General features: G+C 38.7%; 1 protein-coding gene across 2 annotated transcripts; it reads right to left on the reverse strand.

Moving 5' to 3' along the window:
* Positions 1-6,167: 6,167 nt before the first annotated feature.
* Positions 6,168-15,474, reverse strand: LOC115735063 (E3 ubiquitin-protein ligase UPL4). 2 transcript variants are annotated; one of them, XM_030666110.2, is made up of 17 exons: positions 15,275-15,474; positions 13,921-14,580; positions 13,687-13,797; positions 13,443-13,559; positions 13,194-13,352; positions 12,929-13,090; positions 11,423-11,575; positions 11,225-11,346; positions 9,826-11,062; positions 8,332-9,555; positions 7,989-8,219; positions 7,799-7,903; positions 7,208-7,288; positions 7,054-7,122; positions 6,848-6,976; positions 6,670-6,753; positions 6,168-6,589 (listed from the first exon to the last, which is right to left on the reverse strand). In XM_030666110.2, the coding sequence occupies exons 2-17, from the start codon at positions 14,545-14,547 to the stop codon at positions 6,524-6,526; spliced, it is 4,677 nt and encodes a 1,558-aa protein (XP_030521970.1). In that variant the 5' UTR covers positions 14,548-14,580; positions 15,275-15,474; the 3' UTR covers positions 6,168-6,523. The 2 variants fall into 2 exon arrangements, with proteins under 2 accessions (XP_030521970.1, XP_048142024.1); XM_048286067.1 differs by lacking the exon at positions 15,275-15,474 and adding an exon at positions 15,004-15,266.
* Between the last annotated feature and the right edge of the window lie 4,181 nt (positions 15,475-19,655).

The raw sequence follows: 19,655 nt of genomic DNA on the forward strand, positions 1-19,655 counted from the left end.
GTTAATGCATAATTTATAGCACCGGAAGACTTAAGAAAATGCAATCGTCGATGAACAAATTGTGTCATGGAATTTGCACCAAAGATCCATGCAGAAGGCTCAACAGCGTCTAAAATTAGACACATCATAGTTGAAAAGGGGAAGCGGTTGCACCATGCAGCAGCTGCCGTATGTAGCCGTTGTCATAAACCAATTGTGAAACTTGTTTCTGGAGGCGATCATTCTCTTTCCATTAACAGTTTGTTCATGGCTGTCAGCTTTCTGTTGACAGTTTGGAGACGGAATGCTTCCTTACGCTGCTTTTCCCGACATCTACATAAAAGGGCTAATTCATCAGTGAGGTACCAGACAGACACAGTATTAAGTTCACGTATACACCCAGACGTACCTCTTATACTATCCACCATAGCAAAATGTACAGCTGTGCTGACATAGAAGAGAAGTTTTTATTTTATTAGAGTAGAAGATGTATTTGCATGAGGGAAGCATGCCGAATTTAGTCTTACATTTTGCAATTGGACCAATTCAGCCCTAAGTCTTTTTGCATTGGTACCAATTCAGTCTATTCGCATTTTTTGGCCGGAACTATAGGACCTTTTTTGGTACTTTTTCCCTGATAATGAATTGCTTCTGCTAGTGATTGCCTTGGACTTCTCAGTTAAGAGCCATTTGAACCGGTTAATGGGATGCTAGACGTCCTTTGTCCCATTGGCTTTTCTTTTCAGAAAAATTAGGAAACGTTTCTGGAAATGGGTTTACAAGTTTCGATGATCTTCTTTTTCCTTTTAATTACAAGAGTTGTGATTTCATTAGGAAGTCGAATTTGAAAACATTAATAAATTAGGAATGTGAATGTTGGCAAATGATTATTAGATGTGGAAATTAACAAATAACCAACTAAATATTGATGAATTCGTATAAAGTCGGCAAGATACTAACGAGTTAAGGGAAAAGTACCAAAAAATTCTAAACCAATTGCAATTGTATCAAGTCCTAAATCTTTTGCATTTGTGTCAATTCAGTCATTCCGGCCAATTTTGGCTGGTCGGCGCTAGTGTGGATAATTTTTAATAACATTTTACAATTTTTGGAATTTTCATTGTTTTATTTTATTTTCTATTTCTTCTTCTTCCAAAGGCAAGGACTGGCGAGATTGACCTCGCTAGCCTCTGAAGAGCTCGCCGTCGCCGGGCGAGGCTGACCTCACCCTCACCCGAAGGGCACGAGCTCGCCGCAGGCTAGCGACCGGCTAGATGAGGAAGAAGAAGAAATAAAAAAGAAGAAAATAGAAAAAGATACCAAAAATTCGAAAATATTAATATATTAGTAAAGATTGTCTACGTCGGCGCTAACGCCCACGTCCGCATTATCTAACGTAGACGTCGGCTCCAACTGTCTAAAGTTGGTTGGAAGGACTGAATTGACACAAATGCAAAATATTTAGGAATATTTAGAATTGAATTGACACAATTATAATAGATTTGTGACTGCTTTTTGGTAATTTTTCGAACAAGTTAAGGGCTTTCTTACCAATTGTTTTTTAAACTTATTTACTTGTTACAGACAGATTTCCCATTTGTTGGCATTTGCTATTATAGCATCGCTTCCACTTTGGATGAACAGAGATTTCCGAAGAGCACTCAAGTTTAGGGCGTGCGTAGCAACACTTCTGCTTTAGAAATCAACTTCATGTCAAAAGTTGATTTTCTATTTCTGGATTGAAGTAAATTTTTTACTTTTTCAAGTGGCTCCAAAAAATACTTTTAGAGCAAAAAAATGCTCTCAAAGTAGAAAAATGAAGTTACGTAACCAAACGAATATCTACTTTAGAAGTGTTGTCAAACCCCCTACTGATTATAGGACAAATCCGGTCAAAATTCAATAACGCCGAAATTTTTTTGTTTCTCTCGAAATTCTAGAGTCCTGTGAAGATAGTCACTAAATTTTTTTAATGAGCATCTTTTCATCTGAAATTGATCAAAATGGTCTCTAAACTGTGGCCAAACATGCAATGTGGCTCCCGAATCTTTAATTGTGCAATATGGACTCTGAATTTTTATTGTATTTAATGTGTTTCATAAACTTTTGATACATATCCTTAAACTACATGAAGTCCTAATGTTGACCCTTAACTTGAATTAATAGAAAGAAGACATTGAATAGTTTCATATAATCTAGGGTTTTCCACAGTTGCCTTGGACTTTGTTCACATGTGCCATTCCTTTAATTTTGAATCCTTGTATTCAACCGTGTCAACCCCGAAAGTAGTTTGAAGTGCCGAAAATTTAGGTGTTGTGGGAACCCTAAATAGCTGAAATATCAATTAACCCTCCATTGGTTCTAAATTATGATCCTCATTGTCTTTTAATTTTGGAGGTTTTGAAGGTTGGACTTCTTGAAACTTAGAGGAGCCAAAGGGAAGGAATTAATGGCAAAGATGGTTTCGAAGGATAATAGGATGATTGCCCTGGGGGTACACTTGTCACATCCAACTGCAGCTAAGGTTCCGTTTGTTTCGCGAAAAATATTTTCTCGAAAAACATTTTCCTTAATTTCCGGTGTTTGGGGGGCGGAAAATGAGTGGTCAACATAAATTATTTTCCGGTCAACAAAAAAACCTTCTAAAGCTATGAAAAATGATTTCCTCATTTTGAGAAAAGGAAAACATTTTTCTCATATTTTCTTCATCCTTTCTTTCACACTCCTTTTCTTTAAAATTATTTTTTTTTTAAATTTGATTTTAAAACTTTTTACAAATTCTATTTTTTATTTTATATTATATTATATATTTTTCTTTCTACTTCTTTTTTCTCCTTCTTCCTCCTTCCTCGGCCTGCTTCCTCAGACTGCTGCTGCTCCTTCCTCTGCCGATAACGGACCTCGGCGATGGTGGCAACCTAGCGAGGCGAGCTCAACACTCGGCGACCACCGGCCTCAAGGGAGGCCAAGCTCGCTGGATCCGGTTGTGCTGGGACGGCCTCGAACGAGCGAGGCGGGCGAACCATTGCTGGCCTCGATTGAGGCTAGGCCAGAAGTCGCCGACCTCGCGTAAGGCCAGGCCAGGCCAGGCTTCGCCGGCCTCGCGTGAGTCCGGGCCAGCGATCATTGGCCTCGAGCGAGGCCGGGCCTTGCTTGCGGCGGGCCATTGTTATGGGCGGCGACCGGCAAAAAACAGTAATTGAAAAAAGAAAAAAAAAAAAAAAAGAAAAAAAAGAAAAGACAAAAGACAAAAAAGGAAAAAGATAAATAATTAAAAATATTACAAAAATTCAATTTTTTAAAAAAATAAAAAAACAGAAAAAGGGAAAACCAAAAAAATTATTGAATGAAGTGCATGGAGGAAAATTAAATCTAATTTTCCATACCAAACAACAGAAAATATTTTCCTAGTCTTTTTAATATTTCAACCAAACACCGGAAAATATAATTATTTTCTTGGAAATTAACTTCCCGGAAAATATTTTCCGGAAATGACTCATTTTTCGTGAAATAAACGGAGCCTAAATCTCTGCAAGCATTCTAACGGCTGAAAGCTTGTGTGGTGTTGGAGAGGCCGGGGAGGAGCCGTCGTCTTCTTCCGGTATCGGTGTCTTCATCTTCTTGATGGTGTTGGTTCTTTTTGGACTCCTGTTTATGACTACATGGATGCCAAGTGGCGCCCAGTGACGCGAATATGCATATGTCCGAGATAGGGCCTTGATCTACTATTAACGGTACCGATAGTTACGTCAAATGGGTAAGTCGGGTCATAAATAGCCAAATCCAAATAGGCCCATTAACCTGTTTATGACCCATTTGTACGTAGTACAAATTTCTTAATCCATACCCGACTCGATCCATACTACAAAAACACTTCTATATCTAATTATTGCGGACAATTTTCATATTTTTTATAATTTAAAAAAATCTGAATTTTCTTCTTTTTATTAATTTTAAAAATATTTTTTTATTTATTTTTTATCTGATTTTTTTATTTATTTTTTAAAAATCTTACTTTTTTTCTTTTATTTCTTCTGAAAACGGGCAAGGGCCGCCAAACACAACCCCCCCGGGCTGCCAATCCCATCGTTATAGACAGCACCACGCATGCGGCCGTAACCCTCGGTCGTACAGCCCCGATCATCACCCCCTCTCGGGGCCGATTGGTTCGATCAAATGGGGGGAATATCTTTCCTTTTGCGTACAAAGACCTAAAACATGTCCGACAGAAATAAGAGTAAAGCACCTAATTGCGTCAGTAATTAACATTGCATTTAGATCCCTACCATTCTTGGATTGCTCTCCATGGATAAAACCGTATACGATTTGGAGGAATCCATGTCAGGGATGTCAGGGATGGATAGAAGACTGTCGAAGCTTTCCACAACTTAAAAGCGCAACGTAGGGCATCCACTACCTCTTAATGCAGAGATTAAAGAACCCCCGGTTCTCTAGATGAATGCCCAGTTCAAGTTGGAGAGAGAATCGGCGAACAGTCGCACCTCGAGTGATCCTGATTCAAAATGCTCTGATTCACGCTCCCGCTGATCGGAACACTGAACTTGACGGCGGACCATCCTAATCTCGAACGCCTCGATTTGAGAGCCTCACATGTATCGGAAGAAGAGGAGGAGGAGAGCGATGGGAAGAACAAGGACAGTGATGCTCGGTTTCAAGATTCAGAGATGTAGATCATAGACCAATACGACCACACATTAAATCGGCGGACGGCGGGCGACCGATAGCCGAGCGGCGGTGGCTGGCGGCATGACCCTGCCCGCTTCGTAAAAAAAAAAAAGTAAAAAGAAAAGTAAAAGTAAAGGTAGAGACCTTTAAATGGGTTGCCTTAAGTGGTTGTAAATGGGTTCATAATAATAGACCCATTTGTAACCCACTTATTTTAGTCTCTTTATTTTGTAGATTCATTATGCTAGCTTGCTAAGTTTGCTGTGACCTATTTATGACCCGTTTAAATACTTGTGCGTTATTAATTGGGTGTTGGCCCCATTTTGACAGGTCTAAGTAGCTATATGAAACCGAACAAAATGAGTATAAAACTCATATATTGAGCCATGTTTAATAGTATGGATCATAAATGAGTTGTATTTAGATTAAAAAATAAGCTTAAGTGAGTCATAATTAGATTACTTATCAAGTTTTAAATGGATTGTATTACCAGGAGTCATAAATAAGTTTATTAATTTTTTTTTATATTTTTTCTACGAAATTCGACGAGGGTCGCGTATTTTATCTCATTCTCTTCTTTCTTTTTCTTTTTTTTTTTCCCTTTTTCCTTATATGCTACCTGTGGCCCACGCCTCCTATTTGTTCTAGGCGGGCGGCGTGAACTCTGATTCAATCCCTCTGCTGAGATGCTCAATTGACTTCTGAACCTTAATAGGAATATTGGTTATCAAAAAATTCTGCACAAGGCTAAGGAACTTTGGATGAACTAATGCGAGTGGGTGTTGCGAATGAATCTTTCCTACGAGGAAACCTCCCTGAAAGGTGGGCTCTTGCAATCAGTCGACAATCACAGGCGACCGTCGAGCTTGCCAAGATCTGGTTGCTGACCGATCATCCGTCACCATTGATCATCGGTTGATCACCGGCTGGCGGAACAAGGAAAATCGATTTCCTAGAGAAACAAATGAGAATTTATTTAAAAAAAAAAAGGGAGTTTTTAAATTGTATTAAATATGAAAGTATTTTAGCAATATAAATGAGGTATATGAATCATTAAATTTGATTTGCATGAAAATGAGTTAAAACGGATTAAATAACTCAATATGGATAACATCATTTTCGACCCGACCCAGGCCAATCTAACAGCAACTCTGGTTCAAGTCCATACGCGAATTATGTTCTCTGCCCCGTGTACTGGCTGAAACCGACAGCCATGCTATGGCTAAATGACAAGATGAGCTACACCGGGATGTGTTTCTGATTGCCAAATATCGGTGAGCAGACATCTCCAAGCAAAAACTATCAATGGCGTCAGCGGCCAGTGTAGACTCTACTTGCGATCACATATCTTCCTTTACAAATTAGGCCATTTGTGCCAGTGTAAACTCTACTGCTTGCTCTATCATCCAGTATTCATTGATTAAAATTACTATATAGTGACATCAATACATTCTAATCATACTCCACCTAAATGATAAGCAAAATCCAACACCCAAGCACCGCAATGCAATCCAATGAACTTTCTGTCTTCCCAAATTTTCATGGGCAATTTCATATTACCAGCGAAAAATGGCACTATCTCGTGAAATCAGTTGCTGTACATAAATATGTACAAAATGTACTAATAACTAAAAGAACCACCATCTTCTGTACAGCTCCATCACTTAAGTAAAACCGCTACCTCTAATTTACCGGTCAGCATCGTAGTTCGGCCAAGCAATGGTTCTGTTTGTCGGAGACCAGAGGTAAGTGCACGCTTCTTCACCACCCCCATTCCTTTATCTACAGCACGTCAGCCATAACCTAAATAATCACAAATTTACACATTCCTTCATACTCGTCTTGTGTGCTATGCAGACTATGAAAGATGGAATGACCCCTGGCCTTCTCTTATGGCATATAAGATCTTCTCCTTCATCTTCTCCTGCAAAATATTGATGTAACCGAACTTTAGCGATGTTCAAACTATTACAAAGAACCGGAAATGAAAACTTAGAATGTCACTTTAGAAGAGTAAGGCGGTAGCTTCAAATAGTTGGCACAAGTCATCACGCTGGGTAGCTCGGCATCTGCAGATTTGCTACAATGCTGCAAAGGCCAATGCAAAAGATACAAGAAAAATTAGGAGACGTATCGAAAGAAAATGAGGAGTCAAGGAAGTATGCGATGGTTTCTCTGAGACCTTCCGCACGATTGTAAGTTTCGGGTTGAGTGATGCTAAACCCCCAGAAGGAAGACGAGGTGCTCCCGTCACAAATTGCAAAAATGACCGCTGCTGCTCCTTATCAAATTCTTGGATGGTTTCCAAAAGCTGAAGATTCACACAATTAAGTTACTTCCTTAGAATTATATAAATTTGCATTAGCAAGTGATGGATTGACCACTTACATAGATGACAGGAGTACTGCTTGCAGTATAACCATGATCGAACTTGATGTGCTCCAAGAGCTCACCGAACTGTTAATAAGGGAAAATGATGTGCCTTCAGTAAGCAAAAGCCCTGCCTGGCGAAGAAATAATCATCTAAAGCTGAGAGACATACCTCCCAAGAATTATTTTCTCCACATAACAAGCGCTCTAATTCGTCCTCGCTGAAAATCTGAAGATTCTTAATGGGGAAAACCTGAAAAGGAACAGACTCAATACTTTTTCCTGGTAAGACAGGCAAAATTGATAATGTTTAAACCTGTTTACAACATAACAGGTACTCCCCGAATACGTTTGAAACATAACAGGAGCACATGAACAGACCACAACAAACTCCGCCAATTATATCCAAAGAAAAATGCATCTCAGTAAGGTACGCAAACTCTATGCTCTATAATCTGGAAGCCTTTTGAAATTGTAAGCTGCAACCTATCCTAAATTACATTGCTTCAAGAAGCATGTAAAACAATTAAGTTTGCTCCATGCCACTTCTATAACTATTAACATCACAGAAGAAGTGAAAAGGTTGAATAAGAAAGAACATCTATAATAAGTTTAACACAATACTCGTCAGTAAATTCTCTCCAAAAATTCAAGTGCCGCTCTCTCCAAAAATTCTCCTAATATTGCTATCAGTATCAACTAAATCCACCAAAAGAGCCAATAGTTAACTAATCTTTTCACCAAAGGCACAATTTTTGACTACCTGATTAAATCCAGATTTGAAGGCCTCTACTTGTCTTGAAATTCCCGAATTTGTGGTAGCATCCACAACAAAGGAGACGTAATCCTCCAGATTGGTCATATTTACCTGGAATAACATGAAATAAGGCTCAATTTGGTACCTTCAATGTAGAATCAAAAGAAATAGCATGTGCTCACAATAAGGGCTGTACCATCTTATGGTCAGGTCCAGATGAAAGCACATAATTAGGATAACCAGGAACAGTGAAATCCAGGCAAAGATCCTCCACAGTGATATTCCTAAAGCAGAAGTCATTTTTTAGGGTTGAGCTTTCTCTATGAACAGATTCCAGAAACTTCTTCCTGTCAACTAGAGCCTGGAACTCTAGCAGAGTCCTACCAAGCTCAGGATCAAATGAGGGGATGTCATACAAAGTAAGGCCCTTCAAGAAAACAAAGCACAACACAATGTAGTGTCAATAGATAATCGCCAGGAGATAATCATCAGATGAGAGAATTGACGGTAAGTCCCATGTAAGTGTAACTGTGTCCTACCTGTCCAATAATTAGTTTATAAAACGCTTTAGACAAATGAAGATCCAAGACCCTCCCATCTTGAAGAGCTTTTGCCACAAGCTTCCCAAGCAGTATGAACCTGTTAATAACTTCCGCAAACTCTAGATTTTCAGATATACATAAAGCAGGAGCCCAGGGGCCGGGAAAATGCCCAAAAGGAGAGAGAATCATTTCTGACCCATGCGTTTCCATAACCTTGCTGGACGAAGAACCATGATCCTCTCTCCACATACCAAGGCCGGGCTTCTGAAACTCATGACTGATTAAGGTGTAAAACTCCAATGTGGGACCAAGACCAGTACCGACTTCATCATCGAATTCAACTTCAAGGGCAACTCTCTGACGCGCATACAAATCCATCATCTGGACAGCAGAGTCCATAATATGATCTCTATGTACTAAAAACTTCTTTCGCACCAAGCCACTCGCACTTCGCCTTCTATCACTCAAAGCACTTGTACTACTATGAGATGGGGGATCAGGTTGAATTTGGAGCTGACCAAAAGCAGACAAGTGAAAGTACTTGTGTCGTGCCTCAAAACTGAATAAAAAGGGGCATGAATCCATTAGTTGGTTACACCATGAAGGCAGACCACCAGTTGAAACAGCTAAGGAATCCCGCATTTGTTGTTCTAATTTCTCCGTCAACTTGCTGCTTACAAACTCATTCTGCAGGACCAAGGGAGCCATTACCTTAAGATCATCTAAGTCGTCCATTCTTCCTTCCGCAAAAGCAGCCATTCTTTCAAAAGACATCAGTTGAAATGCTTGTCTGTTCATTGCTTCCATACTTTTTAACAAGACTATGATGTCGTAGACAGGACTGGGCTTCTCCAAGTCCGAAACGAGTTTACCAGCAAATAAGTCAGAGGAAAACTGTATACCTTGCATAAAGACCCCTGTTTTATCCAACAGAGGCAAGTTTCTACCTGAGAATGGGCATTCTTGAGAATATACTGGTCTAGGTTCAGCAGCCCTTCTATATGTTAGTGTATAGACCTGACTCCACAACTTTGAACTGGCAATCATCTCATTTCCCACTTTTATTTGTTGTTGAAGAACAGCTTGATAGAGGGAAAGCGTTCTATCAATCTGTTGCCCATCCAAGTAAAACAACAATTTTGGCAAAGGAATGTCATCTTCAGAGGATGGACTTTGAGTTGACTTATTATTAATATCTGCCTCAGTTTTGGATTGTGAGACCTAAGATACAAATAGAGCCATGTCAATGTAAATTAGACATGCAACACAGCAGACAAAAGGATATAAACCATCAAACTATGACAATCTGGGCCTATGGCCAGCTTAGAATATCCTGAATGAGCAGTAGTTCATTCAAAAGACTGCAGCCAAACCAAATATAATATCAACAACAGGACACATTCACAATCATCCCAAGTCAAAAGAAATGTTACTTCAACATTGTTACATGACAAGACTATAATAACTGGAAATGAAAACAAAAAAATTTACCGCAGAATCCTGTTCATCAGAAGTTTCACCAGGATTTGACTGTCGTCCTACATCTGGTTGATCAGGTATAGACTTTGATAAGTTGGCTTCACCTTGTTGCAGGTCTTGTAAAGCAGTGGACATACCATGAAATTCCATATTCTCAGAACTTTCGCCACAAGTAAGATTTGCATTTATTGGCAACTTCAGAGGTAGGTTTTCCTCTTCAACAAGTGTATTTTTCTCCACGGTCTCACTTTTCTTGACCTTGGGATATAAAAACCCTTCAATGGCATTCAAAGGTGTGAAAGGATCAACTGTTATAACATCCTGAGAATAATCACATAGGCATTCCTCCCCTTCTCCCCTCACAAAGTGAACTCTTAGACATGGATGTGATACGCAGCGTCCATTGGGGACCATAGCAAAGGAGTTTCTTTGCTTGGTTGAGTTGTTTATAATGACAGGAAAGTTTTCCAGTGAGGACAGTGCACTTTGCAGTTTCCTTATCAAAACCACCATGGGCACATCCCCATGAAGAGAATCCAAGGGAGTAAGTACTAACCTTCCAAAAACTCTAAGTCGTTTCTCAATGACAAACAAATGACCAACTTTGCCATCCAGTTCAACCGTATCACATGTTGACAAGCCACTGGATAGGTAATTCACTAAAGATTTAACAACACCGCTCTCAATAAATTCAAAAGTGGAAATGGGTTCACTACCGTTGAGCTTCACTGCTATTTGATGCACAACAGAATGAAACTTCTCCTCGTGCTGTAAAGAGGATTCATCATTGGACTCATTCATCAGATCATTTATTGAAACAGCAAACATTTTAAGCATTTGAAGAATATCAGTCAGAGCTTCTTCAGAATCACAAAGCTCTGGAGAGAAAAAGCTAGTTCTTATGTCCTTTGCCCGTTGATGAACAGTATCCAGAGCAAGCTTGCAAGTTCCTGTTTCCGAAGCCGAAGGAGAATGACCATTTTCGAAGGCATAACATAAGCATCTCAGCACTCCCTTGTTAGCTGGCTTTTGACTGGAATCAACTGACAGTTGATTGCCACTAAAGACCGGAAACAATCTATGCGAGCATTTTTCTGGTGTTATTAGCGCATCAATAGCAAAAAAGACACCTTCCTTGATGAAAGACTTCAAGCACATATCACCAAGCTTTTGCAAGCTTGACTCAGCAATTTGAAGGGCTATATCCAATACGTGGTAATCCTTGCGCGTAAACACTCCCGCTAAAAAGCTGAATTACCATGACAATGATAAGCAAATTAAAAGAGGCACATTTCATATTTAAGCGAGCTTGGTGTGTTGATGGCATTATAAACAAGAGATCGGTTACCTGACTCTTCACTGTGCTTGTGCTTTGTACACATGTTAAGTAGTGAGAAAAAAGCTAGATTACCTTGGAAAATTAGAGTCTGTAAGCACTTCAGCAAGAATATCCGATGTGCTCAGAGATAACAAGTTGTTGATGATTATTAAGCAACCATAGCAAACGTGTATGTTTGCGCCAGAATTAACCACCTGCAAGAAGAGTGAACATCCTCAAAGCACCGATAAAAGGAGTAGCAGTACCTTTTTATTGATAGAGATGACCAACCTGAATCAGTAATGGAAGTACGTCCATTCCAAACATCCGTAGAAAACCAGGGTTACTGCATAAAAAAGCTACCTTTTCAGATACATGCTGACAATCCTGATTATTGGCCAGTGTGGGAAGGAGCTCATATAGCAACTTCAGAACTTCTTGTACCTGAAGGATAAAAAGAGCAGGCCCAGTCAGCTACTCTATATCTATATCTCTCGAAAACCCATGAAGAGCAGGGACAGTCAGCTACATTCCATCAATAAATCACTCTGGACAATCCCATGAGGGAGCATTGATTGACATAATAAGGATAACAATCCACAACTAGCACCGTCTTTATCCTACTTAAAAGTCGTGTTAAATGAACAAAAAAAAAAGTCGTGTTAAAAAATCCAATGTTCAGATGGCCATCACTATGGATTATTGGAAGTGAAGAAATATCAGGAAAATACCATCGGCGGATGTATAAAACTTTATATACTTAATGGAGGCACCTCTTAACCTTTAAGGAGAAACCCAAGTAAACTGCTTGAATAGCGGCAAATAAATGCAGGTTATTTCAACCTGCCATCAGGATTTGCATAAGCACTAGCCTTTTTTAACGATTTTATAGTAACAATTAATATTGAATAAGTTTTTTTGTCAAACAATCCATTTAATTAACAGGAAATTCAACATAAGGTCTAAAATAAATGACAGTTAGTCAAGTTAATTTTCCATCAAAGTTTTCAGCAAGTGAAAACTGATATAAAACAGACATGCTCAGACTATCCATAAAATGCAGGTTGCCTTTTGCAATTTAAAAAATGATTTCTCTATCTAGCATAGTGCAAAGAGCTACTCGTTGGACCCAAATTTCCCCTCCAAGTGAAACGGTAACTTGACCCAAATTACCCTTCTAAGTGACCAAGGGTGAAACACTCGGTAAAATCAGAAATTTGTATCCAAAGATTTCCTACATGATGCATAGCTTAGTTAAGAGGAGGCTTCTAGATGTACTACCCAAAAGTAACCATAATCGTTATCCATTCTGCAATACACTCCATCATGTAAAGTTGTCAAGTGTCACAATTAAAGTATGTTTCATGCATAGATGCAGTGCAAGTCAGGCTCACAGCAAAATTATCTCACAGAGAAATGTCACAAGCCTCACTCAAAGCCCTTCAGGCACAACTCCTTTCATTTTATCTTTGCTAATACATCCACAGGACCACTGGAACACTAACATCAAGGTTCCTAATTTCACCCGAGTCAAATAAATTCTATGCACATTTCTTTGCTCAGCTTGTGACTTAAAACGGGTAAAATCAGAAAGAGGCTGGTCAGATCAGTGCATATTATTACACAATCCCTGTAAATCCTATCCTATGAATCTGATCAGACAATTCACCAAGATTGGGTCATTTGAGACTCAATCTGGTAATCAGATAACAAAGGAGCTGGTGGTGGAACCTTAGGTAAAATCCTTGTGAAATTGTAAAAATAGCAACAACAATGCTGAATACAGTGTCAGAAAACCTGAATACAGTGTCCATCAGGCAGATGAGGAGATGACACTCCATGAGGAACATCGTAAGTAGCCAATATATCCTTCAGAATGACGCATATCTTAAGCTCATACAGAGTTCTGAAACCAAGATACGAACCAGAAGAAAGTTTAACAAGCATCCCGATAATTCCCTGCAAAACAAATTGGAAAGAAAAATCAAATTTGGGTGCAATATGCTGTTTAGAAATGTGAGATAATTACATTTTGACCAAAAAAACCAAAATAACTACATACATTATAAACTGACAGGGACAAAGTGGTCCCGCTATTTAAGTTGATAAGACGTAGGGATTGGTTGATCATCCCATGCTTGCACAATTCATCCAACTTCTCTGGGTTCTGACTAACTCTCTCTGTTATTTTAGTCAAGCAGAATGCCACGCTTTCAACAAGCTGCATCATAATTTCATAAAAGGAAAGTGATTAAAATTTGAAAAGCCGTCAACTGAATTGTGACTCAAGTACATAAAACTTCTCACAAACCTGTTGATCCTCATATTGAAGAAGGTTGCAGAGAATAGGAACAGCATCCATGAAAAGTGAAGGGCAATCAGATGGAAGTTTCCTACAGATATTCCCGACAACAGAGAGAGCAACTCGCTGGAAGGGACAAAACAAAAAATGCCATTATATGTGCAAAGACTAAGATATCGACTACAAAACCGATGCAGGTTATGAAAACAATAGGAGAATCAACTAGCAGCAATAAGCACAGAAATAATAGTACCTGCACGCTCGTTGAAAAGAAATCAATAAATTTAAGCACAGCCACAATAGCACCACCCTCTAAACAGGCAAGCGGTTGATCTCGAGATATTTTCTCCAAGGCTTGCAAACACTATAATGAAAATTACACTGATCAAATTTCATCCCATAAGATCCCCTGGATCACAAACAAATAAAATGGAGCACAAACATATATTTTTCACAAGGACAATTATAAAGCAAACATGCAATTTACCTGTTCAGCAACATCCAAGTCCTCAATTGCCATCAATCGATGGCAAATAGCAGGAACTGCATCATGCCTAACTAGGAATGCCGATGATCGAGGAAATACATCGCAAAGATAAGTTATAGCCCTTGCAGCCAATAGCATCATATCTGGATTGCTATCATGCATTGCAAATTTTACAAGAATTGGAGAGAATGCATCAGCCAGCATGCCTGAAAGTGAATCCTCTGTACAGAATGACAGAACTTCGCATAGCTCGGTAAGCACAGCTAATTGCCCCGAAGGTTCAGTTTCATCAGTCAAGCTCGATAAAATCTTCTTGAACTTGGAATGGTCACCAGATGACCGACTCCTATGGTATTCACGGAGACCCCCATACCGGGGGTCTACATCATCAGAATCACAAGACCCACAAGTCGAACCTTTTTCTGCTTCACCCTCACTGGATGCCGAAGCAGTGGAGGCAGTATCCATGTCCGTTTCATGGGATTCCAATCTTGAGCTGGTAGACTCTAACTGGTTCTCCATTGGTGAGCTTGAAGAACTCGGTCTAAAATCCAGTGAACTACAAGCACGCTTATCAGCAGGAAAATCCTCAACTACTTCAGTTCGCTTTTGGCCACGGTTCCCCATTGATGAATCCAGTATCCAGAGACAGTGGAGCTCCTGCTTCATTAAAACTTGCAATGAGATCAACGTAAACCATCCCAAAAAAAGAAACAAAAGTACTAATCAATCAATGCCGCTAAAACGTCGTTGTCCAATATAAGAGTAACCAAAATTTTCCACTCCGGCGAATTTCATAGACCAGACACGCAGTGTCAAAATCGCCCATCAAAACTTAATTCTCACAAGTTAGAACCTCAAAAAAGATCACCTTTGGAAATAATGTGAGGGAGGAAGAACTATACTAGTGCTGAATTTCTCAGCGAGTGAAAGAGAACACAATCTCTCTCGTTCTAAGTTCACAGTACTACACCAACCCAAAACAAAAACAAGTAACAAAAGGACAGAGGAGCAGAGGGTGCAGAAACACAATCAAACAGGGCCTCGTTCCGACATTAAAGAACCACCGAGATTCATCAGTACCTCTCGGGACCATCGACAGAGTAATCATCATCATCATCATCATGATCATCATCATCATCATCACTTAGGATATTCACGGATATGCAGGCAGATTCTACTTCACATATCAACCAACACCCAAAAACCAAAAAAAGCTAAAAACGGAAGAGAATCGGATCCCAGAGAGAGACAGAGGCGAGGAGATCGCAGCGATCAGCTCAGATTTTTCTCAACCAGGGGTCAAGAAAAATTCGATCGAACACGAGGGAGTGCCTCCGTTTTCAAGTGTTACCTAGTATAGTCGATTGATTACGGGTCTCCGACAGATTACGAAGACCTTAAATTTACACAACCAAAATGGAAACCTAATCTCTATCGGATTTCGTGTTTCCGAGATTGATTCTCCTCCTCCTTCTTCTCCTTCTTCTTCTTCTTCTTCTTCGTCGTTCGTCGTCTCCGCCACCGACTTTGCTTCGGTTTGCTGATACCTTAAAACATTTCCATGAATATAGATATATATATTTCTATTTATATTATAATATATGGAGAGAGAGAGAGAGAGAGAGAGAGAGAGAGAGTTCATATTAATCTGTTGTGCAGAAGCATTTAAAAAGGGGAAAATTTCAGAAAAGGGCTCAAAGTCCCTTCATTTTCTCAAAAAAGGGCCTATAGTGGACGTTGATTCAAAGAAGGGCCTCAAGTGCCCAACTTTATTTCAAAGAAGGGCCTGAGGCCGCCGGCCGGTGAGTATGTACTGTTTCCGGCGCCTGAAATAAGGGCATTGTTGTCCAAAAAAATTTAAATTAAAGAAAGACCCAAAACACTAAAATTAAAAATCACAGGCGGAACAAGGGCATATTTCTGGCGTTTTCTTCTTCTCTTCAACCCATGCCCATCAACGGCCAGGGAGCTGAGGGCGTGCAACGAGGCAGCAACGTGGGACGAGGGGGTGGCGACGCTGAAGGCATGCGACCGGGTGGCAACGGCGACCTTCAAAGGTGAGGATTTTGAAAGAAATTAAAAGATTCCTCCTCCTAGGGTTCACGCAAAGCTTTCGCCCCCAATTCAAAAATTGTCTCGATTGTGTCTGCCGTTTTACCTCTGCGACTCGGGTGAGGTCCGGTGGCTTTGGTGATGTGCGACTAGACGGCGGTTTTGCAGCGGGAAAGAAAGCTCCGACCCCTAAGCCGACCATGGCCGATTCGAAGGTGGAGACGCTGTGCGACATGCTAGGAGGGCGAAGGCTTTCCATGAACCCTAAGAAGAGAAATTTTTTAATTTCTTTCAGAATCCCTCACCTTTGAAGGTCGCCGCCGCTGCCATAGCTTGGACGTACGCCCCCGGTGCCGCCGCGTCAGGTAGGACGCAGGCCGTCGCTCGGTCGCTCACGGCCACTCCTTGTCCTTTTTTTTTTTTTTTTTTGGTCGAAGCCACTCCTTGTCCTTGACGAACGTGGTTTGGGGAAGCAAAGAAGACAGCGTGGGGTTTTGGTTTTTAGCTTGAGTTTTGGGTCTCCCTTTAATTCAATTTTTTTCAGACAACCATGCCCTTGTTCAATCGCCTGAAACAGTACATACTCTATAGCCGGCGATCTTAGGCCCTTCATTGAAATAAAATTGGGCCCTTCATTGAAATAAAATTGGGCCCTTCATTGAAATAAAATTGGGCACTTCGGGCCCTCCTTTGAATCAATGTCCACTACAGGCCCTTTTTTGAGAAAATACAGGGACTTTGAGCCCTTTTTTGAAATTTTCCCTTTAAAAAGCTTCGTCGTCGAGAGGGAATTATCCTATCCATCCGTGCCTAGCGTAAACATATATTTGGCTAGCTCTTTCTAACCGTTAGATGCGATCCAGACCGATTTGTTGACGTCCGATCTGTGTATTTCGTGGGACTTTGTATTACAGTCCGATCTAGCGCAAGAAGCTTGGGCCTCACGGGTCGATCGATTATGATAAGCTGCATACATCCCCCGGTGCGCTGAACTGCATGTAATTTTGTGCAAAAGCCAGGCATCCGCAAATGAAGATTAAATGTATTCAGAAAAATTATTTTGAATTATATTTTAGAATAGAGACACATTTTTAGGGGACAATTCAATTGTTAATCTTTTAAATTATAAAATTTTTCGATTATTTGAAGTATATTATCCTCGTTCAAATTGATAGAAATGAGATTTCAGGAGCCTAAATTTTGTAAAAGTGAGGGTTAAAATCCTCTTTTGTTATATTTTAAGTTCGGTAGTGATAACAAGTGGCAAAAGCTTTAAAGAACTGAAGATATGACAATACATGTTATTGTAACGAATTTATCATTTATCACTAAGATTTTGTGTCGTGGTTCGCCATTTAAGATTTTGTTTAAACTGCATTAAATTATATGTTTGCGTTCTTTAAATTGTCACCGTATCTCTATATGTATCTATAACATATCATATAAATAGATAGGATCTTATCAAATTCCGAAAATCTTTGGACTTTCTTTCTATATTTTTTACATGTTTTCCTCTTGAATGTACAAGTTTTAGGGGTATTGGATACTAGTATAAGAACAAGGAGCACGTGTCTTGCGTGTGAAGAGAAATAGTAAGAAAAATCAAACTCTTAAAGAATAAAATAGTACATTGAGATTTTGATCCTTTTTCTTGATTTAATTTTGATTTTCGTAAATAGAAAAGATGAAAGATTCATGGAATACTTGACAATTGTTTTGAATTCAAATTCAAAAGGTAAGGGATTCATCAATTATTTGCTGGTCATTGGTTACGATTTTGTTCATCTATAATTATGTCATGTGGTATCTTAAATATTATCTTGAGTTTTACAAAAAAATTTCTCGTAAAAGTTTGAGGTTGAAGTGATCATTTTCAGTTTAATTTCATATAAAGATCGATCGTCACGTTAGTTATTTTTTCAAATTGATGCATTTTGGATTAAGATTTCCACATGCAACCGAAGAAAGAAATCATAACATTTTTAGGTATGTTTGGCAGTGATTTGGATCCAAAAAAGTAATTCTGATTAGAATTATATTTTTCGATTATGTTCTCATGATGATTTTTAGAGAATTCAAACACGTTTGGTAATTACATAAAATTTATGTTCTCGAAATAGAAATACATTTGGTAGCTACACAAAATTTCTATTCTCGGAAACAACCAGACGGCGAGAATTTTTTTAAAATTTTTCAATTTTTTCAATTTTTTTTAAAATTTAAAATTTTAAAATTTTTTAAAAATTTTTTAAATTCTCCCCCCCAATTTAAATTTTTTAATTCCCCCTTTAAAATTTTTAAGTTTTTTTTTTGTTAAATGTTAAAGCTTATTTTTAAATTTAAATTTTAAAAAATTAGTTGTTAGTAAATTTTCAAATCTAATTTTAATTTTTTTAAAGTTCAAAAGTCTAGAAGCCCACGTGCATGTAATCTTTTTAAAAGAACTGATATTTTTTTTTTTTTTTTTGTGATTTTCAAAAGGGATTTTTTTTAGAATCATCTTTTTTTTATTTTATTTTTGTTTTTGCTCCAAAAGCATTTCCGAAACAAAATCATAATCATAATCAGAATCAGAATCAGAATCATTTACATTATCAAACATGTTTCTTATCCTTTTTTTTGTTTCGGGAATAGAATCGGAAAATCAAAATCCTTGCCAAAATATAAAGATATGTCAACTTTGTCAATTACCGAATTTACCCCCTCACATTTAATTTGTTTAAGATAAGACATCAATGAACATAAGAGAACAATTTAGGTAGTTATGATTCTTAAAAGGATTTTATATCCATATTGCATTAAATAATTGATAGACAGACAAACAGATTGAGAGATAGATACATCGATAACTTCAGTTCGTACCTTAAAAAAAATGCATAATTGAAGTTCATAAATTTGCTCGTCATGTAAATCTATGTTTATTTGAGGTTGTTTTTGACGTTTTTGTGATCAAAGTTAAAACTCAAAATGCCAACATGCTTTGATTTCTAAAGTAGAGTGAATGTGCCAAAAAATGTCCATAGCATTAGGCCCTAGGAAGCATATTTCACAATGACTAACCTACTTGTTACCATCAAAAGAGTGCGCAGTCGCACGCTGCTCATGCCAAAAAGTGAATTTTTTTCTAAATATCCCCTTATATGATAGAAAATCTAAATAAGGATTTCTTCATATTTGGCCCTTCAAAATAGTCTCATCTCTCTCGATAGCCCCAAATTGAATGAAATAGTCCCCAAATTGATCTTATTCGTCCAAGCCCTAATCTACTCAGAATCCAAGGAAAAAAATTCGAGGTCATTGCGACTCTAAAAAGCTTGGTGGAGATAATTGGAATTCCAAATTTTGCCTAAGCAAGCATAAATTGCCAAATCGAAGAATGCGACCGAAAGAATGAGGGCGCCAATGTATGAATCAAGTGGCATAACTCCTAATGAACTCGAGTCGAAGCTAAACTGTTATTGTGGCCTTCAATGACCAAACCTCCAGCACACAAAATGTAGAAAGCAAACAAATCCAAGAATGTGATCTTTTTGCGGTCGTTTAAGTTTGGCCTTCACTTCACTCGTAAGCTGTGGGCGGTTCGAAACCCATGATTTTCTTCTCCAGCAGCTGCAACATGCTACCGATGAGTTGTTCTACCCTGATCTAATTGAGGTCGGGAAAAAGTACACTAAAAGTGT

This window comes from Rhodamnia argentea, chromosome 10, assembly GCF_020921035.1.
Source record: "Rhodamnia argentea isolate NSW1041297 chromosome 10, ASM2092103v1, whole genome shotgun sequence".
Classification (NCBI taxonomy): Eukaryota; Viridiplantae; Streptophyta; class Magnoliopsida; order Myrtales; family Myrtaceae; genus Rhodamnia; species Rhodamnia argentea.